General features: G+C 46.7%; 1 protein-coding gene across 7 annotated transcripts in view; it reads left to right on the forward strand.

The window, feature by feature from the left end:
- Positions 1-26,453, forward strand: part of MECOM (MDS1 and EVI1 complex locus) — a 336,232-nt gene that overhangs the window by 279,503 nt on the left and 30,276 nt on the right. For 6 of the 7 annotated variants that reach the window (XM_062005401.1, XM_062005403.1, XM_062005402.1 and 3 more), the window contains exons 3-6: positions 10,469-10,603; positions 21,106-21,208; positions 23,466-23,682; positions 25,759-25,906. In XM_062005401.1, coding sequence (XP_061861385.1) covers positions 10,469-10,603; positions 21,106-21,208; positions 23,466-23,682; positions 25,759-25,906 — 603 coding nt within the window. Of the gene's footprint in view, positions 1-8,160; positions 8,761-10,468; positions 10,604-21,105; positions 21,209-23,465; positions 23,683-25,758; positions 25,907-26,453 lie in introns of those variants that run through there. The other variant, XM_062005405.1, reaches the window with a different exon arrangement.

Below are 26,453 nucleotides of genomic sequence, written 5' to 3' on the forward strand. Positions count from 1 at the left end.
ATCTTATCCATTACATCTTGGGAATGTTTTCTCTATGAAAATCCACAGCATGACTGTGGATAGAAAAGCCACAGGAAAAAAACATGCCTAAAGCTGTACCACTTACCTCTCTCCTCCTTGCACACATGCCCAAGTGCTTCCTCCCCCTCTTTTGTTTTATCAGTATGGTGCTAAATTACAAAGTTTGAAATGTCTTCAGCAAATAAGAGATGCATGAGAGAACACAAGTGCCCTGAGGGATCTGAGTCTTAGGGGAAAAAGCCCTTAATTTCTAAGTTTATAGGTAGCAGCACTTTCTTGAAATTGGAAAATGTTCAACTCATTTATGAAAGAAATCTGCCACACAGACATGCTGATGTTCAGAGCTCTTTCATCACTAACTCATGGCGATCAATGGGTTGTAGGACAGCTTCATTGTGATACCTGAATCAAATATATTCTACTCCCTCCTCCCCTAGAGATTTTTCCAATGAGCTAAATCTCCTTGTTGTGCAAAATCTCTTTAGTGAAAACCAGGTAGCTCTTGGAGTAGGATTTTTCACAATTAATCAGGCACCTTTGCCCATGTGTGACTAATTTATGTGGAGCAGCACTTGCAATGTACACCCAGGTGGGCTGCTGTGCACACACAGGGCTAGTTAAGCATTTACTGCTTAGGATCCTACTCTGCACATTCAGGGTGGGTGCTCACTAGGAGCTCTGCCCGACGATGGTGGGGAGCCTGACTCACTGACACAGTACCTATGGTCCAAATATTTTGTGACTTAATCCCAGGGAAATTGCCCAAACATAGGATAAGGATCAACTTTGCATGTTCCTCCACCAGCTGAATAAATTAGCATTCCTGAATTTCAGTCCTCAGGTTTATCTGCCAAGCATGTTGATGGGGATTTTCGCCTATTTACAGCTTCAAAACAAGCCTGTAACAAAGAATTTTCTCTCTCCTACTCACTTGTACATAATATCCAACACTACCGTTAGGACTTGGCAGGGCAGCAATGTTTCTGAGGCAGTGTGGATTCTCAGCCTGCCTTTAGCAGCATATCTCTCCACTCATAGTCAAGTGCCTTGCAATAGGAGGAGGATTAATCATCGCTATTAGAGCCCTTGCTTTCCCCTGCAAGCTTCTTTTCCCAGGGATGATGAGTTAATTCAGCTGGAACAATGTTAGTTCATCAAGTTTTGTGGTTTATCTGAAAATCGAATTGCAGTAATTTCATATGCCAGCTGACTTAATGCCCATTTAGTTCAGGTTTTAGACAACTCCGGTCGATGATCACAATGAGTTTCATACGAAATGTTGATGGGATGAAACTGTAACTGATGCTTTCAGGCGGGTTTTTCTTCCCCACAGCGGGAGCTGGTTATGCCTGCACGTGTGTTTCTGCATGTAGGATGTGTATCTGCCTCTCCTGGACCTCTGCTGCAACCATCCACACATGTACATTTAAAACAGCAAATGCAAACCTGAAAATTTTAAAATGAGTGTTTGACTTTTTATTGGGTGATAAATTGCTTCTTACTCTTATAAAGTCTGCAGGTGTTTATGTCCACTCTTGTATGCCTAGTTAAAACTTTGGCTACAATAGGAATGCTTTGAAAATAGCCAGTCACTCCTAAAATTGATTATTAAAATAGAAGTAATACCTGTTAGGCATCACATTAATTCTTGTAGCTTAAAGTCCTTTTGCTTAACCCTTCCCATCCCTTTTGGCCTGGCATTTTCCCTGCTTTGGTATTTTCCATGCATTTGGTTTGGTTTGCAAAAGCTTGTTTGCTTTGGTTTTTTGGTTTGGTGGGTGTCAGGAGGTTGGGACATCCCTTTTTTCTGTTGTAGTGAGCAAAAGGACAAGGGGTAATGGGATGAAACTGGAACACAAAAAGTTCCACTTAAACATAAGAAAAAACTATTTCACTGTGAGGTGAGGGAGCCCTGGCACAGGCTGCCCAGAGGGGTTGTGGAGGCTCCTTCCTTAGAGGTCTTTAAGACCCGCCTGGACATGTTCCTACGTGACCTGATCTAGGTGACCCTGCTTCTGCTGGGGGGTTGGACTAGATGACCTCTAAAGGTCCCTTCCAACCCCACCATTCTATGATTCTATGAAATCCTGTTGTCAGACTTTGGATAGTGCCGACCTGAATGGCATCGCAGGGCTTGCTGCCACATACCTTTCCTGCGAGGCTCTTCCTGATGCCAAGAGGGTCTCTGGGGATGGAAAAGGTCTTCCAAAGCAGCCCCCCAGGGCTATTTGGCAAATGAGAAAGCTTGGAAATTAAAAACTTGAGAGAAGTGAAGAGTTGATGGATCTCTCTCAGATGTTTATGTATGTACATACAGAAGTCTGCAAAATCTGTGCTTGGGGGTTGGACTAGATGATCTCTAACGGTCTCTTCCAATCCCTACCATACCATTCTGTGATTTTCTACATGTATTTTCCACATGCCTTCTGAGGGTGTTTTTTAGAGTTCTTCCATGTTTAGAGCAGCTTCTGAAAAAAGTTGTGTTTCCAGGCAGAGAAGCAGTGGCAATATTAGGCAGGAGCCTCTGGCCACTGTGCCTACAGCTCCCACTGCTCAATATCCAGATGAGCAGATTGTGGGAACAGGAGTGGGGACAATCCTGATACAGATTTATTCAGTTGTATTTCATCAAGACTGAATGATAGAGGGGTAAAGAAAAATAAAAAGCAGATTTTTTTCAGTCACGTTGGTAGATTTTAGACGGAAATGCTCAAGGTCTTTTACTCTTTGGGTGGTTAAGAGAGAAAAGAGCCCATCCAGGCTGCCCAGCACAGGGGTGGAGATGCAGATGGAACAAGAGCATTGCCAGTGCAGTTTCCCAGATTTTCCAGAATTTTGGCTTGCATTCAAAACCTGAGAAAGGTGAAGCACAGGAAAACACACAGCTTCTGAGTGGACAGGAGGCCAACACTCACATTGATCAGCCACTGCCTTAAATTGTCCTGTCTCTAGTAGATGTTAAAATGATCTAGCTAATATGGGTTTTTCCCCTGACTTTTATAACCTTGAGCGTGAGAAGGGCCAAGGCTGGAGGCTTCCAGACTCTTCTGTAATGGAAGTAATGAACAGTATGAAGGAAAACAGCAACAGTCCTCAGCATCGAGCGCCAGAACACGCATCTTGGCAGGGAAACCTAGGGGGAAGACTTAGAGAAGGAAAACAAGGAGATTTCTCCCGTGGAACTCCTTTTCTGTTGCCTGTGCAAGGAGCACGGGGTGGACAAGCAGCACTGCGTTGCCTGGCATTGTGTTTTGGGGTTGGCTGTGAGGGCTGTGGTTTGTTTGCAGTAAGGTGTTACAACATCTCTTCCTGCCGCAAGGAAAGGCAGTTCCTACAGGGTTTCCAAACCTTCCTCCCCAAAGCGGGAACAAATTCACCCAGACAGCCGAATGCTAGTCACTGACCCATTTTTACATCTCCCTTCTTGATGGAGAAGATAAATCTGCTGCCATTTCCCTTCTCCTGCTATGCAGTAACACCCGAGATCCAAAAAGCTTCAGGCTTTTCCTTACTTGGCAACTTTCCCGTCATCAATCAGCTGTGATGGTACCCACACCCTCAGGGACACCCCCACCATCGAGATGTGATGGAGATGCTGGCACAGGGGGTGCCCGGATGTGGCAGTGCCCACTGCGGTGCTCTGCACAGCACCTAGTTTGCAGATGAGAGCTGAACAGGATGGAGGGCAGCGGGGCTGCTGGGGCCCTGCTCACTCCAGAGTAATGGGAGATGAGAAAGCAGGGTTGGGCTGTCAAGCTCAGACCAGGATAAGAAGGAATGTGATATTTTAGAGCAGAGATTTTAATAGGAGAGAAAAAGTGGAGACTTTCTGCTTAGTTGTTTAGCTTCTGCCAGCTATGGCATCGTGGCTGATCCAAACAGTGAGAGGGAGTGCAATTGGGCAACAGCATCCGTGGGAGCATGGGGATGGTTTTCACCCATCCCTGGGCCATTCCAGCACCAGGGCACCCCTCACTTGCCATGCGTCTGCTCTGCACATTCACCCAACAGATTTATTTCTCCCAGCAAGAAAACACTGTGTGGAGGAATGGTCATGTAGCAGGGGGAGAGCGAGACCTAAACACACTCTGCCTCTGTGCACGGCTGGGGCTGCGTGTGCTCTGCAGCTCCCACTGCACAGCCCCAGCCCCACAGGAGTCGCAGAGGTCCTTCAACTGTTTTATTGCCTGCACATGCACCACTGTATTTTTTTTGCAAGGATATGGGGTTGTTTATTTTTTTTTCCCTGAAGGCAGTCAGTATTTTCAGCAGGAGGTGTGTGGCTCTTCTGCACACTCCTCATTTCAGACTGGTAAATGCCCCTCAATACCTGGCTGTGGAGGACGATAGCCCAGCTGAGTGTCTCCACCACAGCTGGAGGTTTTGGGCTTTGCACCCTGCAGCTGCAGAAAGGGACTCCCCTCTGCTGTCAGGGTGAGCCCAGGGGGTTCCCCAGAGCCCTGCATTGCCCTGGGGAAGGCGGTGCTGGGCACAGCAGAGAGCTGATCCCCCCGTGTCCTGCAGCCATGCCAGGGGGAGGAAACCCACCCTCCAGCAGTGCCGGCAAAGCCAGCCTGACCTGAGCAAATGAAAATAATCAAAAGTAATTAGAAGCGTGCTGGACTGCTCCTCGGAGATCTGTGTGAGAGAATAAACATGCCGGAGCCCTCCGAGCCACTGCAAAGGCCCATGTCTGAGCTGTTAGGTGCCCTGACCTTGTCCACATAAAGACGTGATTTATGAAGTGCAGGGCACAGCAGCAGGGCTTCTGTCTTCTCCAGAAGAACCAAATTACTGAGGTGGAGATTAACATGCTTTCAGTTGGGCCCATTTCCAGACCAAGGGAAATTTTTTATTTACATTTTTTTACCTTTAATTTCCTCCTCCTCTCCCTTACTCCAAAAAACTGCCTTTTGGCCTGGAGGGACAAACCCAGCAGCATGTGAGGGCAGCAGGGACAGCCTGGCTGGGGCAGCAGCACGGGGGTCCACAGCAGCACCGCGATGGCCACCACGGCCTCTTCCTCACACGAGGGCTGGGGCACTGCAAGAGGTCTGGCTCTTCCCCTGAAATCAGCAGCAACACTTGTGCTTTTGCTTGATTTGAATCTATTTTCTAAAGGTGTTATCCATAATGCGAGGTGGGAGGAATCAACGTGCAGAAATTGTGTCGCCTTTCCTGCTCACCGCCGCTTTCCCAGAGCTGCCCCGCCGTGTTTGGAGATGTCGGAGGGCTGTTGTTGTGTTCTGTCTGTTTGTTTTGTTTTGCTTTTCCTTTCTCCCTCTCTGCTCGAAACACTCGCCCGGTATTTTAAACACTCACCGCAGTGTTAGTCAGGATGCTCGATGTTTAGTTTAGTCACTTTGAGAAATATAACATTAAACTCCACTTAGAAATGTGGTTATGGAGTGGCTTGCTCTATAAACCTAAGGAGAATATTAAGCCTAACGTGCACGTTTATGGTGTTTTCCAAACTTGCCAGTGACTTGTCTGATTTTTCACCATTGTCCTCCCCAGCGTTTGTCCACAGGAAGCCCATTAAAAGTGGACAGTGCAGTTATTTCATCTGGCTTTGGCTGAGCTGCTTTGCTTTGCTTTAATGATGTGCTGGAATGCACGATGCCCATAGGGTCTCCATTATGAGAACTTTTACTTCTGGGACGACCATGAAGTTAAAGGCTTAAAAGAGGCATCAGTTTACAGCCTGGTGGGAATTACTAGCAGACTCGAGCACTAACTCCTTACTGCCTCCACTAATATAGCGACTTCTCTTAAATAAACAATTGCAAAAGGGACGCTGTGGAAATACTTGGGCCTCTTGAAGCGCCTACCAAACCGTCCGAAGGGAGAGAGAAGAGCACACAGATGGGGTTTAAAAGATTCTTATTTGAAGGGAGAAAAATATAACTGTGTGCCCATCTGCAGCCTCCCCTTAGGTGATCGGCGGCGAGGGGAGGTTCGGCCCCCCGCGCTGCCCAGCGCCGCTCCGCATCGGGGGCACGTTGCCTTCGTCCCTCTCTGGCTCGGCTGGAGTAGAGCCGAGTCCTCGGTGGCTCTGCGTGAACGGGAATTACCCATCGCGGGGTTCCCGGTGCCGCGCCGAGAGGTGCCGCAGCCGCCCCCCCCAGCACCGTCCGCGTCCCGCCGCGGCCCCGGCGCGTGTCCCGGCGGCGAGCGCCACCTAGCGGTGGCGGGAGGCGCGGCGCCGGGGCCCCGGTGCGGGTCGGTCCCGCTCCGCCGGTACCGGGAGGCCCTTTTGTTTATCCACCGGCGTTTCCTCCTTTTGTGGCGAAGCTGGAGGGGGGAGCGTGAGTGTGTATGTGTGTAGGGGGAGGTTGGGGGGTAGGAGGGGGCTCCGGTTGCTATCGGGGCCTCTGATCAGGCCTATGGGCTCGAGCAATCAGTTTCCCAGATTACTTGTATTTAATACACAATGCATCATAAAACAAATCCCTCATCCTGACAGGAAGAAAATAGAACAGCTCATAGCTCGAGCCGCTCCAATTTATGGCTAAATTAAAAAAAAAAAAAAGCAAGAAAAAAAGAAAGCAACGAAGAAAAGAAGAGAGAGAGAAAGAGAGAGGGGGGGAAAAAAGGGAAAGAAAAAAAAGAGAAAGAGAAAAAAAAAAAGCCAAGCCCCAACAATGGGCAGCGGAGGGAGGGCAGGAAATCAATGGCCCGGCAAAGCGGGCGGGCGGCGCGGTTCTCAGGCCCGGCTGCGATGGGAATCTCCCACCGGGTTTTTTGAGGTTATTGACAAAAGAGTGTTTTTTTTAATTATTATTTTTTTTTCCTGTCCTACCTCCCACTCCTGCGTGCGGGGTTGCTGTTTGTTGTTTTCCTTTTCTTTTTTTTTGTTGTTTACTCCCCTTTTCTCTCCCCTCCCCTCCTCGAACAATGGCTATTATCTGAAATAACAGTTCAATGTCACAGATAACAGGCCGCTGAGACGAATTAATCATCATCTCTTGTCACCCGGCTTCTCGCCCTCCCCCTGCCCTCCTTCCCCGGCCCCCTCCCCGGCCCCCCGGGAAAGAAAAATCGACTTTTAGTCTGAGAAATATATCTGCGCTTCAAAAAAAAAAGAGAAGGAAAAAGTGGGTGGCACTTCTGGATGGTGCAATAAAATAAACTGTTCGCCCCTTTTTTTTTTTCCTCCCCTTTTTTCCTGCTCTCTTCCCCGAAATGCACTTACAGGCACATATCTTGCCGTAGTTGGCCCGGACGGTGCCAAACTTTGAGGGCCGGTTTGCGGCTCGGAGCCACGGTGGGATTCCGTTTGGTGGAGCCCCCAGGCGAGCCCCGGAGCCGGCGGGGAGTGCGGCTGCCCGGCGGGTGGGAGCGGGCCCGGCCGCCACCGCTGCCCCTGCCGCTGGGCAGAGTCCGGCCTCCCGCCGGCTCCATTCATGGGATTCGTTACCGAATAAATAAAGAAAAATAAATAGAATTAAATATCGTTTAGGAAGCGCCGGGCAAAAGGGATGGTGGTTCCGCGGCACCGACTCGTCGGGAAATCAGCTGGGTGGGGGGGGAAAAAAGTTGCATTTGATTAAAAATTATTAATAATAGGCACGGTGACGGCGGCGGCCGGAGTAACTCGGCAGCGAGCCGGGAGAGCTGGCTCCCGGACCGCCGGGAGGAGCCGTCGGGGGAGCGTGGCGCGGGTCCCCGTCCGCCGCAGTCCAGCCGCGGGGCCACCGCCACGGCGCTCCCGGGAGCGAGCCGGGGACGAGTGACCGGCTGAGGCGGATAAATATAGGGGCGAGGGTCCGAGGCACGGAGCGCCGCCGCGGCAGCCCCCGCCGGCCCCGGGAGGGGAAAGCGGGCGAGGAGAGGGGGGAAGCAGGGGGCTGCCGGTGTGCCCCCGCGGCAGGGCCGCTCCTCTGCGACCTGGCGCTGACCTCCGGGCCGTGGGGCCGCTGTCGCTTTAAGCGCGCCGGGAGCGCCGCCGCCGCCCGGGACGGGGCGGGGGGGGGGGGGGGGGGGGCGGCAGCCGGCGCGGCCGGGGCTGCCCCGCTTTAAAGAGACAGTGCCCGAAAAGGGAGCGGCGGGCTGGCAGGACCCGACGGGGTGGGCGGGGAGGGGGGGCGGGCAGGGCCGGGCCGTGCCGGGCGCTGCCCGGGGGTGCGGCGGGGAAGAAGCGCCGCGGGCAGGCTGCGGGGGTGGGGAAGGGGGAGAGTCGCCCGCCCACGCACACTTTTCTCCCATCCCCGGCGGAGAAGTGAAAGAAGTTTGTTTTGTTGAGTGGTGTGCGGTGGGGTTTTTTTGTTGTTGTTTTCCTTTTTTTCCCTCCCCCCCCCCCCCCCGCTCCGTCCTTCCAGGGGGTTGTGTGGTTTTTGGGTAGATTTTGGTTTTGGGTTTTTTTTTCCTTTTCCCCTTTCCTCCCCCCTTCTCCCGATAACTTTCTTTGCACGCACATACACCGAGCCAGCCGATAAGACCAGGAGGGGCCGAAAGGGGAAGGTGATGGCGAGCCGGCAGAAACCCGCCGAGCCCCGCCGCCGCTGAGCCCTCCGGGGCCGCCAGCCCCCTCCCGGCCTCCCCGCCCGCCGCCCCGGGCCCCCGCCGTCCCTCGACAAATGCTGGAGCGCACCGCGCCCGCGCAACGCCCGCCGCAGTCCCGGACCCCGACGGCCGCGGCCTCCGTACGCGTTTGACGCCAAGATGTTGCTTCCAGCTGCCTGAAGGATATTTTTCCCTCATCCCCCCCTCCCTCTTCCCTGCTCCCGGCGACACAAGGTAAGAGCGGCGAGCGCGGCGGCGGCGCTGCCCCGCGGGACGGGGCCGTCCTGCCCCGCCAATGCCCGCCAGCCCCCAGGCAGAACCTCCTCTGCCGCGCCGGGGGGTGGGGGTGAGCTCCCCTCCTCCTCGGGGCAGAGCGGGCTTTGCTTTGAAAGGGAAAATTAAATGCTCTCCCTTCCAAAAGTATACCGAGCGGTGCGGGCAGCCGGGCACCGTGCGGGATGGAACTCGCCTTGCGGGGCACCGCCGGCAGTTGGAGTGGCTGGGGGTTTCGGGAGTCTCCCCTTTCTCTTTAGGAGGGGGGGAGGCTGCTCGGAAGGAGAGGAGCGACCCAGCTGTCCCGGGGCAATGCTCGGCGGGCAATCGCGCACTCGTGTGTATGACGACCCCCCCCCGCCACCACCCCGTCCCAGACGGGCCTGATCCTGGCCCCGGGGGGACGGCGAGGCCGCGGCTGGCGCTGGGGGCGGTGACCCGCGGAGCGGCTGCCGTACCTGCGCTGCCCCGGGCCCCGCGGGGAGGGAGAGCCGCCGGCCGCGGGGCTCTTTTAATTAACGACGGTGCGAGGGCTCAGGCGATGTTGTCAGCTCTTGATAGGAAACTTCCGTGGGTTTTCATGAACTAACCGATCCACAATGCCGCGATCCCTTCCATTCAGCTCGGAGGCCAGAAGGGCTCTGGGGCTGGACCTGAATACAAACGTTTCCCATCGGGGAAACAACCTCTCTCTCCCTTTGCTTTTCGTTTGGGTCGTGTGTTTTCAGTTGTTGGTTGGTTTTTTCCCCCCCTAATATAATCGAGTGATTTGCTGCCGGTGCCAAGGCGGAGAAGTTACAAATGTAGCAGTGAGCTCACTGGGATGCTGCGGGAAGTTTAGGATAGGCCGGTGGCAAAGCTGGCGAGTAAATAATGATATTCAGTCATATGTAATGATTAGTAATTTGTCGTAATATTAGACTAGACCATCCTCTTTAGCTTGTCCACAAGCAATCTCATTACATTTGTTTATTGTTTGCATAATTGGAACCATTTATTGGTATGTATTGAACACTGCCATGTTTTGCATGAGTGTTTGCATTGTTTTTCCGTGTATTTTCTTTAGTTTGGCATAGGGAGGTCTATTATTTGCTTCAATTAAGGGGAGTGATTTAAGTGTTGCACAGAAGGGCTGTTTGGGAAGTGTAACGTTGAAACAAGATAAATAACTCTGCCTACCAAATAAAGTTTGCTTTGGAGCAACAAACATGAAAAGGCTAAACGAGTGCTGCGAACAATGTAAATCCCAAACCAAAACAGAAACCTTAAATGAAAACAACACCACCTATTTTAATCATTTTGGTTCTATTCCCTGATAGAATCACATTAAATTCAAATTGTAATTTCAAACATAGATGAATGTATAGAAAATCAGATCCCTCCTAAATCGACATAGTATTTCTTAGCAGTAATTAGGCAACATCTTAACTGCACATAAACATTTGACAAGATATTTTTCAGTACATTTATTGTCCTCTTATTATTATGTTTCTATTCTGACCTTTCCTTAAAAAAAATCTCACCAAAAAAGTGTATTTCTGCATGAAAATGTCTATATTATTGCTATTATTATTAGCCATTTGTTTGTCTGCAAACCTGTGATTTATCTCTTGATTAGCATGTCCAGACAGTGACAGAAAGATTTACTCTTTTATATTCTTCCTTTTAGATCTTGGATGAGTTTTGCAATGTGAAGTTCTGCATCGATGCCAGTCAACCAGATGTAGGAAACTGGCTCAAATATATCAAGTTTGCTGGATGCTACAATCAGCACAACCTTGTTGCATGTCAGATAAGTGATCAGGTATGTGGTGTTCACTTTCTGGACTTATTGTTTTTTAGGAACTTTAAGGTGTCAATGGAAAAAAAAATAACAACAGTGATTCACAACAGGTTTTGGCCTGTTTGCTGTTATGGCAGAAGATTAGGCACAGAGGTGAAATGCAGAATGGAATAATTTTGATTATGGGCTGTAGATAATAAGAATTTTCTATTTTTCCACGTTATTGTTCAATTAAAAAATAATAAGTTTTGTGTTTGTTAAATCTCAATGCTTGATAAAAATGGGGATTAAGAATTTTGCTTTCTTAAGAACACAACCCCAGCATTTGCTGATTTTGAATTATCAATATTTTCTGGTTCCTGTTCCCATCCACTTCTGCATTAAACTATTTCATTGATCAGAAGCTTAATGTGGAATTAATGGAAGAAGTGGAGAGGAAAACACGGGTCTGATAATGCTACCGATGTAGTTGCATGTATGGGGCTTTGGATTTGAATGCACACGTGAAGGAATATTATTATGCCTTCCCCTACAATTTGCTGGAACTCGTAATACTTTATGTGCTGAAACAGTATCTTCAGTGGTTTTCTTTTTCATTTTGTTTCTTGTACTTAAATCCACTCATTGTTGGGCTGTAGTGTTATTTATCCTTGTGTGCTTGGGGAAAAAAAAAAGGCTGGGATAGACAGAGGAAGGGCACAGAGAAGCATTTTGCTTTCAGTTACGCTGATGAGTTATTAGGTGTTTCTTAAATAAAGGTTTGCTTTAGTCTGTGGATAATATATGCCCTTACAAAATATTTTAATGGGTGAAGTTAGGTTAAGAAAGTCATGCTTCTTCAAAGCAAAATAGCTAAAATAGCAAAGCAACAACTGACTAGGAATTCTGGTTTCCAGTTCAAACTTTGCTACCTGCAACATAGATTTTGATTCATTTAATCAGTGTTTCATTTTTCACCCCTTAATTAACTGCATCAGGTGAATGTTAAAGATTATCTGTAGCTGATTTAATTGCCTTGACAGTATTGAAAGAAGAATTGCTACCAGACACAAAGCTTCAATTAGAAATCATTCTTTCTAATAAAATTCCTTATGGATAGGAAATGAATGTGAGAGAGGCCGCTATTTCCAGCACAGCCTTACGTCCTTTGCTCACACGAGGTCCTTGATTAAAACACCTTTAAATAACTTTTTCTCCAACTACTACAGAGATTTTTTTGTTCATTTTCAACTTTTCCAATTCAGCCCCGGGCACATGTAACACAGAGCGAGCCAGCTGACTGAACTATCATTTCTTTTTTATATAGCAGCTGGTTTAACTAAATAAACCATAAAGGTCATTAGGAAATGCAAAATACATTTTCCACATTGAAATCTGCTGCGAAACGATCAATTGTCTCAGTGCAGAGCGTTGGTGGGTCAGCGATACGGAAAGGGGAACTGTGTAGATTAATGGAGGGTAGAAATTCAAGCATTTTATGTTTAATAAGATCTGGCACAGGTAGGAAAGGGTAGAAGTGGAATCACGTGCGTTGGTCAAAGCAATCTTTGCGTGGGGATTGGAGGTCTGCAACTGAAAATACACATTGGGCTGAAGCATCAGCGTCTCCCTCTGCGACGCAGACATGCGCCCGCGTTCTGACGTTTGCGGGAGGAAAGTTGTGGTACTTTTAACTTTCTCTTTGGGTTTTTTTTAGTGTTTACATTTCTGACATTTGGTAATGGTGGCTGTTCCCACTGCCAGTAATTTCTTTCGTTCACTGGAGACTTGTTATTTGTTTTGCATAGTATCATGCTGTTCATAATTCCATATTTTTATAGCTTATTGTTGCTGAGAATTGCGAATTAAGCATTGGTTGTCTTTCAAGTAGCATGTTGTGAACCGGGTGCTGTCAGCAAGAGATTGTTGTTCATTTGGCCCTCTGGAAATGCTGCACATTTACCCACAGAACTCTATGCATACTCAAACATTTTTACGACCAGAGCCTAAAAAGTTAATGCTAAAAATGTGCTCTCGAATCTTAAAGCAAAAAAGCCTTTCTAACAGCTCCTCCTTCTGATTTCTTCTGGCACAAGCTCACCAGAGGTAATATAAAATGTAATAGGAAAGCAAACTGGGAAATGGACATTACATGTCCAAATGTGTGCGTGTACAAGGAGTGACAATGCAAGTCAGGACTGAGCGTGCGTGTGCCTGTGTACAGAGTGCACGGGGCTGCCTTTGGGTCAATCTGCCTCTGTGGCTCCTAGAAAAAAAAGGGAGGAAAAAGAAAAAAAAAAAAAGAAAAGAAGAAGAAGGGGAAAAATATAATAATTTAAAAAGGATAAATTAAAAGGTGAAGCCTGAGGATGTGTATTGGTGGTTGCAGCTGGAGCTGGAGGGCAGAAGCGATGCAGCCTAGCAGGGACAGCAGACCCCAGCTCAGCTGGAGCTGCAGCCAGTGCTGGGTGCATGGGTGGGGGGACACCTGGTTTCCCCCCACTTCCCCTAGGAATAAGAAATATCTCAGCAGCCTTGGTAGTGCAGGGAGCATCCCAGCTGCGGGAGACACTGCTCACTCCTGAGCACAGACACTTGATCAGCAGTAATTGTTCACCTCTAATTGCTTCAACTCATCTGTAAAATTTGAAAGCAAACATTGGGCTGTACCTGAAAAGGTAAAAGATCCTGCCAGCGCTCTCAGCCTCATGCTGCCCACAAGTTTATGCTACTAAATTCAAGCTTGACTGACAGACAGGTATGATTCCCAGACTGCTTGAGGCAGGATTTACGTGAATCTCAGGGCGACGTGTACTCTAGTTACAGTGCTGAGCTCTACTTTCTGTATTTAACAAAAAGAGTGAAAGAAAAATATTTTTTTTGTCATTTTCTTTGAGTTTTTTTTCAGAGACATACCACCCCACCCCCTGACTCACCAGTGAGGTTAGGTTTCATCACTTAGGATCAACTTTACAAAAGGCCTGGACTCTTTCTTATGACTGTATAAATGAGCTTTGCTAAGATGAACAGCTTGATAATGGTGGGATGCAGTCAAAACATGCACATTGGATGCAACTCATGTTTCATTTGATTGGAGGTAGAGCAGGGTTTAAAAGCTGCATTTTTTGGTTGGGTTTTTTTGTATTTCAAGTGAGGTTCATCTAGGATTTCTCTTTACTGTCTTCCTATTATTTCCTCTCATACCCAATCTAACCCAAACATATGGAATTCAAGATGTATATGAATAATCAAATTCCACAAACAAGGCACTCTCATTTTTTCCTCTCCCCAAAGAGTCTACAGTATGTGCAGAGCAGCAGAGAGTCCTGTCACTGTTACTGCCCTGGAATGCATTTTTTTCAGCTCAGAGTCAGTTAGGATTCAATACCAGTTCCTGCTAACTTGGACAACTCCCCTCTGTTATCATTAAACATCTATTAGTTCAACTTTTTAATGACTTCAGAACGATGAGTCCTGTTGGGCTTGCTGGCAGCACTGTCACCTCAGTAAAAGCAGGATTTTCAAGCCTAAATGTTAATGAAAGTGCAGTTACAACAGTGACTATAGCCATGGTGTGTCAGGGGCTGTCACGTGTCCCAGGCACATTTTCAGACTGGGGTCATCGTCACATTCAAGCTAGAATTTATTTTGTTTTTTTAAAATTCTTTTAAGAAAAGCAATTGGTAGCAGTTGAAGTTCAAACTGCTGAATATTATTTTTATCTTGCTTGTAGCTTGCAGAGCTCCGACAATGACACAGCCACAGAATGCTGTGAAACTGCTCTGAGCTTCCAGGTCTCTTACGCCTCAACAAAGTAGCTCCTGAAGATTCCCTTTGGTTTATCCATGGAAAATGCAAAGTGGCTGGAGATCAGTTTCCTGAGGTTTTGGTTTGCTGTGTGTGCTGAAATAGAGGTTTTTGGAGTTGGGTTTTTTTTTTTTTGCATGCTTTGTTTTGTTTCCCTGCACTCCTTCTATGCCACTGCAATGGAAGCAAAACCAACAGTGCTGCCCTCTTAACAACATGCCTGATGTCAACGATATAAACTTACAGGAGTGAACCCACTGCTGTAGGTTTCCCCAGATCCGATCACATCTCAGGCATTTTACAAACTTTTTTAATCTGCAGACACAGCTTCACGTTTCAGATTTTACTGCCGCTGCCCCCCTCAGAGGCAGGCAGAGAGCAGCAGAGGCTCCTCCAGCAGCCCCACGACACACAGCCACCTGCAAAAGTGGTGTGTTTTAAGGACTAGTTTGGAGGCTTTGTTGTCAGAAAGTGAAATCAAGGTTTTGGCTGTTGTGGGTCAGGAGAGCACACGCATACTGAGCTCACACGGGAACCTCTTCTGCCTATGAGATTCTTCTGATGAGTTATTAGTTTATTAAGCAAATAAAGCTTAATCCAGCTCCCACTGAAAATCTGTCTCTAGTGGAGCAGGGTCATGTTAGCTTAGAGCTGGTTGAACAAGGAGCTCATCGGTGGTGATTTTCCACTTACTGCAGTTAGAGCTGAGGCTGTGAGTGAAATGCCTGCCCAGTTTTCATGTCTGCTTGTGTTATCTGGAGCTTAACGGTGGTGTTGCTGTTCTCTGATTGGCCTGTCCTGATGTGACCTAATAGAAATCGCTTAGAACCAAAATCAGTGACTAGTTGTTGCCGTTTCTGCAAAGTGCTAAGCTTTTTTATGGACAATTCCCATTTAATAAAAATGGTAAGGGATGTCATCTCTAAGCAAAAATGCCTTTTGTTGAGATAGGAGCTGTCAAATCATACTTGTATGTTTGCTAGAAAGAGTGCAGAGGATTATAAGTGTCTATAGAGGCAGGATAAAGCTGGAACCCACTTGACACTTTGTATGGGTCATAAATGAGGGTGAGATGTTGGAAGACAACTGCATGGTTAGTGTGTCTCAGGAGAAGGTGTGGACATGCAGAAGGTGTGGTCTGGTGTCTGTGGTCAGTGACCCCTGCGCAGGAGATTTTGTAGGGCTACAGCAGCTTATCTGGATGTGGCAGCCCCTCACCTGGACACAGGGCTATTGTAGAGGCTGAAATTCACCTGTAATGGAAGAAGACATGAGTGTACTCAGGCAGCCCCGAGATGAGATGCCAAAGAAGGTGCCCTGCAGAGGGGCATTCTGCAGCTCCCTCCTGTCTTCAGGGAAGCAGGAGGCATCTTTTACTGCAAAAGGTGGAAAAATGGGGATTCCTGATGCCATTTCAGGAGGGCGTCCTTACTCCAGCCCTTCCTACTTGATCTGCTTTAGCAGTTATGGGGCATTTTGGTGATGAGGAAGGAAAGGGTTCTTGGGTGTTGTGCCATGGTGTTCCACCACTGTCTCAGCAGAGTGAAGGGAGATGATCCTCTCCTCCCTGCTGGACTCCCACCCGTGCCTCCACAGCCCCCTCACGCACAGGCACTTGCTGAGTTTTGCCTTTGGATTTTCACTGAAGTTTTCTTTGGGCCTGATACAGCTCTTGGGAAGGACTCCTCTGTGTTAGCCTTTGAAAAAACTCCATTTCATTTCAATTTATCATTTGCCTGAGCATGGCAAGAAGAAGCTGGCTCAGGTTTCATCACACAGTTCTCCAGCTGCAGAAGTTGTTCATCACAGGAGCTAAAGTTGAGGTTTTGCAGTTTGGACCCTTTTCTTTCTTTTTTTCCCCCTCAAATGCTTAATTACAGCTCATTATGAGGTTATGTATCCGTTCATCCTTCTCATTTTTCTGGTGGGTATAAATCCCGATTTTGATCTTGCTCTTTGAGCAAAATGCTCATTATTAGTTTTGGACATTTAATTTGTTTTCCTTTTCAAGCAAGTTCCACTCTTTCTCTGAAGCAGCAGGGAGGTGAGTGCCAGTTGGCAGCAGCACGCTGCCTCTCTGGGAACTGGGTTTCCTGCCCCAGCCCAGGGTATGCTCTCCTCTGCTGCCCCACAGCTTCCAAAGGTGGCCAGGAGGCTTGCTTGGGGTGCCTAGGGAATTGTTTGGGGTAGATGTACCCGTGGCAAGTGGTAGAGGCTGGTAGCCTATTGGGTAATGGGTATTGTCTGAGGTGCATCAGCACAGGGCTCTGAGAGTGCTGATGCTCTGAGTGCTCTGAGCTTTTTTCCAGGGCGTGCTCCACCTTTGGGGTTTTCTATTCCTTCCCACCGTCTTGTGAAGAGTGGGTATTCCACTCGGTCCTCCCTCTTGCACCAGTGTGGTGCAGGACAGAGTCACTTGGTGCCTTCCTCGGGTGCCAGCTGTAAGCTCAGCTGGAGGGTTAAAGTGCAAACAGCACTGACTCTGAGCAGCATCTCTCGCCTGCCCGAAAATGTGAATTTCCCAGGCAGGACTGGAACCCCTGCAATATTTTCCAAAGCTCTTGTATGCACATAATAATGGGTTTACTTGGATGCAGTGGAATACAACTCCTCTTTGGGGCTGAGCACGGCAGTTGTGTGTGTAGCAGCCGCTACCTTTGCTCACAAGCAGCAATTCAGTGTCACTTTCCCCTAAACTGGCATCCTTTGGTTAAACCCTCCCTGGGGCTGGAGGGCATGCTGGATACTAGTGGAGGGAGGATTCAGACAGAGCTGTGTGAGTCTCACTGGGGCAGGCAGGATGGCCGGGGGACTTCAAAGCAGACGTGTGGCTGTGGCCGAGCGCACGGCCCAGGCCCGAGCTCACAGGGAGTGCATTTGCGCTATTATTTCAATTATTACAACTTCCTGAATAGGTTGAAGGTCATTCATAATTCACGCTTCTGTCATCTTTACACATGCCAAATGCAGTCTATTAAGCATAAATAAAATTTCAAGTGCCTGACCAGGAAAAGTAAACTGGGATTCATAACAATGAGGCCTTATTCATCCATTTAAAAGTAAATTGTGTGTGTTCCTTTCTTTTTTTGCCCCCCTCCCCTTTCCCTTTATGGCTTTGCAGTTTGGGAGCTTTTATTTCTGCTCGGTAGCATAAATATATGACCTATGGTGTAGGCAGGCACAGAGGACTGATGAGTTCGACCTCCCCCAACTTCTCCCCACCTCAGACCCCCTGAACTTTGAAAGTGTTTCCAGACCTGGATCCCATTTTGCTCTTCCTACATAAACTGCAGTCACACACCGCTGATCCCAGGGCATGTGAAATGCGCAGCTGGACTTGGCTTTTATTTTGTTTCCCCCCTCCCAGTAGTTTCTCTGCCACGCAGTAGCTCTTCCTATACCTCTCAAGGCAAACTGGTGCATGCTCGTGCATCCCGAGCACAGGTCAGCCCGAGAAAGTCGAGTAACGAAATGGCTTTGGTAGGCTGAAGAGATGATAGAAAATGAAAACCTTTCATTAATTACAATAGAGTCAGGACTGTGTCTAAGAAATCTTTAAGCTTTGCATTTGAGAGGTCCATTTCTTCTACATCAGTATTTCCTAATACAAAAAAATGCCACCTGTGGTAGAGGTTGCTGTTGTTGCAGGCAAGGGTGGCCAGGAGGAAACCTCTGGGGTGCTGGGGGCAATTCATGAGCTTTCTCACCATAGGGCTTGCAAGACCCTGCATAAAAACTTGAGCAATGTGATTCATTTGCACAGTTAGCTTCTTGGTTTTTCTCAGACAGGATAGTTCCAGGAGATTTTACGTGCAGAAAGTGAGAAAAAGGCTTTTCCTGTGTAGCAATAAGGACAGTCCTTAATATGAGATTAAATTTTTCTGCATGACCATTTTGATTTAAAGTTAAATATGTTCTATTTTAGATCCTCACTGGAACACAACCTGATATGTGAACTTTTAGTACAGATAGGGTTTTTTGGTACATGTAGAAATTAAAGAAATATATTTAATAATCAAGCTAATATAATAATAACAACAACAAAAATAATAATCCTGTGAAAATGCCAGAGCTGGAAATCTGTCACTTGGACCTTGTTTTGGAGGATGTTAGTTCTGAGGTGCAAAATAAAGAAACATCATTCAACCTAAAATAAGGAGGTTTTGGGCACATGCTGTCTCATCTCCCTGCTGAGAGACTGGCCAGGTGTTTTCTGGTTGGTAGCTTAATCACCTCTGATATTTTCAACAATTATCTGCAGAGTTCACTCTCTGGTGAAGGATTTGTCCCACAGCTGCAAGAAAGATGCTGCATCGTTCTGGGGCTTCCCAAAGAGAAGTGATGCACCCCAGCACGACGCTTCATGAACAAGACCCTCTTTATGCCTGTGGATCGTCCATGTGTCCTCACTTTGCAGTAAGAGGTGAAAAGGTCTGTCAAAATACCTTTGATGGGACAGGAAAAATACTGGAGAAGGCTTCACTGTGTTTTTTCTTTACTCCTTGGTCTGGAGGCTCCGCTGACCTCAGAAGAACAGCTGAGTTTACCCGACTGTGACACAAAACCTGGGAGCACTGAGGCAAGTCCTGAGCAGAGCAGAAGCTTTGGCATCATCACTCTGAGGTGGTGGAGATTGTACCTGGCCACAGGATGGGCCTGATCCTGCTCCCACCCAAAGCAGACTGTGGGTGCTGTTGCAGCAGAGGAGTCTGTAGAAGTCTCTCTGATCAGTGTGCAGTGCCATATAGGTATTATTTCCACCCAAAGCCAAACAACACCAGACTATCTTCCACAGATCAGACTGCAGCTTCCCTTTCAGCTGTGTGGAGGCCTCTATACTTCTGGAAGAAAAAAACCCCTCAGCTTTCAATACATTTATCTTAATAAATGGAAAAGCAAGCATTGCTTAAAGCAAATATTCACTGGATGTTGAGCTGACATCAGATTTATCTATGGGACTCGGAAACTGGCTTCATTTAAATGTGTTTTGTCCTTTGATCAAATGAGTTGCGCTGCCCCAGCCGCATCCCCTGCACACCAGAGCCCAGGTAGCAGCCCCCCATCCTCCCAAGGGGATTGTGGTACCCGGCATTCACTTGGCTGTGTGAAGAGACATACACAAGATCCTGTCGTGTTTCTCTTGGCCTCTTGAGCCCTCCAAAATACTTGATCAAGTTTGAAATCCCCTTGACAAGGGGGAAAAATGGCAAGCCCAAGCAGACCCAGACAACGGTGTGGCCAGGGAGACGTGGAAAAAGAGAGAGGCACAGCTTGGGCAGATGAGGATGCCCATAAACTCATTCTCCTGCTTTATATGGGGGAAATTAACTGTAAGCAGGGAGTTATGGCATGAACACCTTGTATTTTGCCAGTGTTTCTGGCAACTGGAGAGGGATGAGCAGGTCCAGGCTACCTTCACTGCTGCTCCCCTACACACCTCCTCCAGAGAGATTTTTGGGGGACAAGGCGAAGAAAAGAAAAGAAATCTGAGGAAATACATCTTATTTTGTTATTTTTAGGTAATTTATGTCTGCTCTGTGGGCAAAGGCTGCTTGTGCAGAGAGAAACGATTAGGCTATACGGCCACCTCCTGGAGGACATGGGTATGTGCTCGACTGCTGATGGGTTCATATGCCACCGGGCAAGGAAAATGCCCACGTGTCTCTAGAAACCTGCACCTACCTTGCAGTAAACACACCCGTGTGATTTTAAACTCTTGCGTTGATTTTCTGCCTCTTTCTCCCAATGCATTGGACTCAGTACTGAGAGTTAAGAGTTTGAGTGCAAAGCCTTTAGAAAGACATTAGTCCCAGAAAATGCAAAGGTATCATTTTTTTTGTGTAGGAAACATAGCTGTCAGGTGTTTTTATTTAACAAGGCCTGAGGAAGTTACTAATATTTATCTGAGCTGCTTTGTAGAGCTTTTTAGAGCTCTTCATTGTTCCTGCTGAGGCAGAAAGCAGCCATATAGATTTGGGGAATTTCCTTTCCTTGCTGGTGTGCACTTACTCCGGGTTCATGGACCCAAAGGAGTGTGGCCCCTTTGTCCCTGCTCACAGCCTACTGCATCCCTGATAGGCTCCTGCCCAGAGCCTGATGTCACCTCTGCAGGGTGACTGGGTGTCACCAGACAGGGTCATCACCAGCAGCTTTGTCCGTTTACAGCGTTTCTTCATCTGGGACTGATTTTTTCCTTTGATTTCTGTTTGAAGCTAAAGAGTAACCAGTTGTGATGGTTTGTGTAAGCCCTCACCTGACAGCTTTCTGGATTGTACAAAGGATTGAAATGAGGGGGCTGGGTGCCTATGGATTAGTCAGCAACATCTTCTCAAGTTTGCTTTAGTACTTTTTCCCAGTGCAACAGGAATTGTTTCCCTGACGTGGATCACTCAAGGATGCATTTTATGGCTTCTTTGTACATGGGTTTGGCATAACTAAGCATGCAAATTGCTGGTGATGTTTGCAGCCATCATGCAGCTCATTTTGCAGCAGAGGTTGTTGAAAGCAGTCATACTTTTTATGCTCAAAGAGCCCAAAACATTAACAGCCTTGGGGGTAGAAGGAGCAGACCTGTAATGGTTGAAGTCTGTGCATCTCTCCAGCAAACAGCAGCCAGCACCCACAGCAGAGAAGGTCTGGCCAGGCAGTTTTGATCCTGTAATACTGGCAGTGGTTTATGCCTCTTTGCCTGTTGTGAGAGTGGCATTGATTTCTCTGTTTTGGTTTTATTTTGACAGATATTCTACAGAGTGGTAGCAGATATTGAACCAGGAGAGGAGCTCTTACTGTTCATGAAGAGTGAAGATTATTCACATGAAGCAATGGCTCCGGACATTCACGGTTAGCCTTTTCTTATTGCCTAATCTGATAGAAACTATCCATGAAATAAAGCAAAAAATTAGGGAGATTTGTCCTCTGTTGGAATCCTCTTGAAATCTGGGATGGCTTCTCTGTAACCAGGGAGGAGAGCTTGACGACGGTTGCACTTACCTATCTACTGCTCCCTTGTTTCTCTGAAAACTGTTCAGTGAGTAAACTAATCTGTGTATTATCACAACTTCTTCAGTCCCTCTGAAAGGTGAATCTGCTCTCAAAAGCAATGCAAATACTGGTATTGGGGGTTCTTTGTTTATTTTCTTCATTACTTTAATGTGGTCCAACTGGGAGTGTAGCTTTGTTCAGTGTTGTGTTTGAATGCAACTGAATGTCACTTCATTTGATGTTGTATTTTCTACCTACTGATCCAGGTGAGTTGTAGTTTGCACAGTCAATATTTCTCAGTGTTGCAACCCTGCAGCTCCTAATATCATTCAGGTTCTACCCTTGCTTACTGAAACCTCCCTGGCAGAAACAGAATTGCGCAGACGTAACTGAGGGCAGCAGTAAGGCTTCAAGATTGAAACTTGATCATTTTGTGGTTTTGCAAAAGGAGATCAAGAGTCCATTTCCTTATCTTAAGGCTGTGCTGCTCCTGCAGGACCTGGACAGACCCTGATTATAGGTTATTTTTTTGTTACTTAGCCAAACAACTCTTATTGTGTCATCTTGAAAAGATGAGACTTCAGGCTGTTAATGTTGCTGCCACTTGTGAGAACATATGAGCCATTCTTCCTCCTTGTGCTCATTTGTTACTCATCCAACGCATAGATTCCAGGTCTGAAACTCCTGAGCTATTGCTCAGATTTGTCCCCCGCCTCCAACACCTGCTTTTACCCTGCTGCCTGTTGGGCAGTGGGTTGTACAGGCACTGCAGGGACTGGGTGTAGGATGTCTGCTTCGTGGCCATTAGGTTGCAGTTGATGCTGATGTGGGCATTTTACAGACTCTCAGGGAGTCAGGGACAGTACACAGGGGTTTTCCCAGGGCAGGAGGTATCAAGGGCTGTATTTTCTTATAACTGCCTGCAGCATTATCTTTTGTTCTCTTAAGATGGGGATTATCTATTCATTCTAATTTAGTTTTGTGTTTGTTTTTTGGCTTGGTTTTGTTTTTTTTCCCATAGCAGTAACTTTGTTTAGTTATTGCTAAAGATGCCCATCCTTTTCAAGCACAGTGTTTTCCATGCCTAGCCCCTATAGTCAAGTAGCTATTGTGTAAGTGACTTGAGAGGAAATCTCTGCAGTCACACATAGGAATATGTCCCATGGGGCTAATTTAGAAGCAAACTGGGCCAAATTGTTGCTCGTGGACAGCAGAGAGCAGAGCCCTATGAAGCTTTCTCTGGATCAACTCAACTGTCAAATAGCAACCAACTACACACTTCTAAGATTTCAGCTAGATTCCTCAGTAACCTTCTGACTCAGAGACTCATGGCATGTATATCTGCAGGACAGGTAACACTGGAACCCAACTGGGGCATCTGGCTCCTCATATGGGCTATCAGTAGAAAATCCAGGAGAAAAAAACATCATGTGATTCTCTTTTCCAGAGTTGTGTTTTTTTGGGGATTTTCTTCAGCTAATCTACTCTTTTGCAAGAATTGCTAATTAATGGAATGCAATGTTTACTCCAAAGTGACACTATAGTGACCTTCTACACTCATTTTCACTAAGAAAGATGTGACCAATTGTGACCAATTTAATGGAGTTTAAAGCAAGGATCCCAGCTCCATGTGTCTCTGGCTTATTTTGAACGGGGTTGGGTGCTGCAAAAGGACTCTAATGGAAACAAGAAACTTTAAAACTTCTATAAACACCCTTTTTGGCTGTTTTAGAGGTTGACATTCATCTCCAAGTCAGTCTCCTTCATTCAGAAATGCAGAGATTGGCAGTCTCCACTGGATATCCACCTTTGACCTTGTATATCCCAACTGAGGATAGTGCATAAACAACACTGACTTTTGTCCTAAGTTACTGTTAGGGATCCCTATTGGATGTCATCCAGGCAGTTAACAGGTGACACTGCACTGTCATATGTTGTAGAATTAAAGCATGTTATAAAGCATTCCAAAGCATCCTTTTTTCTTTTGAGGTTCTTCTCTTTATCACTGAGCAGCTATTTATTCAACCTCACTGTTACCAAACTCCTGAGGGGATGGCAGTTAAAAATGACTGAAAACTGACACAATTTCCCTGTGCCCAACCCCTTTGTCTTCCAGAAGAGCGCCAGTATCGCTGCGAGGACTGTGACCAGCTCTTTGAGTCCAAGGCTGAGCTTGTAGACCACCAGAAGTTCCCCTGCAGCACCCCTCACTCTGCCTTCTCCATGGTGGAGGAGGACTTCCAGAAAAAGCTTGAGAATGACAGTGACCTTCAGGATGTGCATGAAATCCAGGAGTGTAAAGAGTGTGATCAAGTCTTCCCAGACTTACAGAGGTAGGTGCAGATGCTTAAAAAGTGATTGGATGAGTCAAACACTTTGACAGCTTCAGTCAGATCATTCAGGGCACCAGCCAGTGCAGAATCTGATACTTTAATCTTTTATGGAAACCAGAGATGAATTGTAGAATCATAGAAGATGATTTAGACTCATAGAATCAAGGCAGCATAGAATCATGCAAGATGGAGCCTTTTCTCCCAAACCAGAGGTGGCTCAGCATCACGTGAGGGGGACTCAGATCAGCATGTTGTATGAGCTGGTCCTTAAGTCTTCTGCAAAATTAATGGCACTGAAATTAAAATGTGATGTGGCAAACATTGCTCCCCACATACTGGGTCAATTTCTGCAGACACAAGGTCTTACTCACCAGCTGATGTTGAGCAGGATGTGACTCTGTGTGTCTAATATTCAGTCTGAGTGATTGATTTGAAGGGTTGATATAAGTAGATCCAGTGAAAAGGGTTGCAGGAGTGTCGGAGAGGCAGGAGTCTGGATTATAAGGTTTTTCAACATTGTGAGTTGTTCAGTGTTAAAGTTCTTTTCTGCCTGTGAACCAGAGGACGATATCTAACACATGGGAATCATTGAGGAAATGTAAATTTAGCTTAAAATATTAAATATTGAAGAGAAAGGGCAGAAAACAAAGAGAGAGACATCACAAATAGATGGGCAGTACTGTGAGAAAGAGTGAAAAATGAGAGAGAATGCAGTCATTGGCTGAACTCTTGAATTATTGAAAGGCTAATACACCACAAAGACAGTTCACAGCAAAAAAAGTAGCAGTGTGCTATATCCAGATTATATAAAACAAAAGGCCCAAATGACCTGTGCTTGAGGGTGTGTGTAATAAAATGGAGAAAGAGCTGAGCAGGAAGATGGAGATGTGGGGGCTCAAGACTGCCCAGTTCTGCTGGCAGACCAAGTAGCCACAGCAGGTGTCTGAAGCTGGTGCCAGAGCCAGGGACAAGCATCTCTCTTATGGCAAATTTGTTTACCAGAGCTTGATGGAGAGTCAACTGTTGTAGAAGTATTATGAGAGGAAAACAGAATTATTTTTTTACCCCTGAAGGAAGGAGTCTGAGAGGGGTAAAAGTAAAGAATATGCACAGAATGAAAGCTTTTCCATTGCCTGTAGCTGAGAAAAGAGGTTGCTATTTGATCTGCACAACCCAAACGAGACTGTGAACCCAACAGGTTTTGTCCATTGATTCCACAGAGATCAGTGAGAGCTTCAGATGGGAAAAGATTGATCTGGTTTGGTATTCCAGGCTAAAAATTGCAGTTTCCAGTGGCGTTTCTGTGGATCTACTCTGAAGTTACTTAGTGATCTTTCCTCAAGCAGTGGTGTGAGTTACAGCTCTGTGTGTGACCAAGAAATGCAGGTGTTTAAAAAGATATATTTGTAGCAAATGAATAATACAACAGGAACTCAGGAAATTCAGAGAAGAAAATTAATTCAAAGACGTGCAAGAAAAATGAGGTGGAGATTGAATACCCTACTAATAAACAGACTGAATAAACTGCTAAGAAATGAATGAACAGCTACACAGCTGAACACAATTAATGACAATCAAGTACAACTTCAGTCATAGCAAACCCTATTTAGGGGCTTCTTATGCTCATCCTGTCCTACTCCAGTGGAGTAACATCTATTCCTGCTGTAAGAAAAATTGACTCCTATCAAAGGAGTGGAGTTATGTCAGATGTTGGGATCCAAGGTATGTTTAGAGAGAAAGTCATAAGGTAAAAATAGTTTAGACTGCAGGGAAGAATTACCAGAGTGAAATACTGAGAGGTATATGAAATAATCTCTTCAGGGAGTGGTGAAAGCATCATCTCCTGAAGCATCTGCAAGTGTCCTGGCAAAACATGAGAGGATGTGTTATTTTGGTAGGAAAGAGGACATTCTGCCTGGGGTGAGTCTGGTACTCAGAGGACTTGGGTCTGTCACCATTGGGCCTTTGGGGCTTTTTAAAATTGTTTTGCTGTGACTATATACTCTGCTCTCTCTTCTTCCTATAAAACACTGATGTGTAGGGGAACCTCACTGAGCCCTGTTCCTCTTTCTGCAGCCTGGAGAAGCACATGCTGTCACACAGTGAGGAGAGGGAGTACAAGTGTGACCAGTGTCCCAAAGCTTTTAACTGGAAGTCCAACTTGATACGTCACCAAATGTCACACGACAGCGGGAAGCACTACGAGTGTGAAAACTGTGCCAAGGTACAGTGAATTTGTGGGCTGCCTGGCACTTCTTGTGCTGCTGGATGCATGGGAGTATGGAAGTGGGGATACCTGGGGCTGGAGTGCAAGAGGGTGTAGGGCTTCTGCAATGCTCCAGGCAGTCTCTTGAGGGTTGACAGTTCTACTTTAGAAATGTGTTATTTTTCTACCCATTTTGATTTGGAAATGTCTGTGGAGTCTGAAATGAAGGCAGGCATAGAATGTCCTGGAGCTCAGGGCTTGGAGCCTTGTGAGGACTAATGGGGTGTAAGAGGATCACTGAGGGGCAGTGCAGGGAGGATGGGTTCCCTGGGCTGTGTGCCAGCTGTTGGGGCCAGAAACTTCAGGACATTACTGCAACATAAATCAAAATAAGAATCAGAGATGGACCTCAGCCATGCTAAGTGAGCACAACTGTCTCATCTCTAGAGCATCTCTATCGCTTTGCAGCACCAAGCTTGCTGTCTAAATTATTTGATTAGGATGTGGTGCTCTGCATTGCTTTTTGTCAGATTCCCAAAGCTTGGGCCTTTTGCATGAGGATTTC

Source organism: Colius striatus, chromosome 12 (assembly GCF_028858725.1).
Source record: "Colius striatus isolate bColStr4 chromosome 12, bColStr4.1.hap1, whole genome shotgun sequence".
NCBI classification, from domain to species: Eukaryota; Metazoa; Chordata; class Aves; order Coliiformes; family Coliidae; genus Colius; species Colius striatus.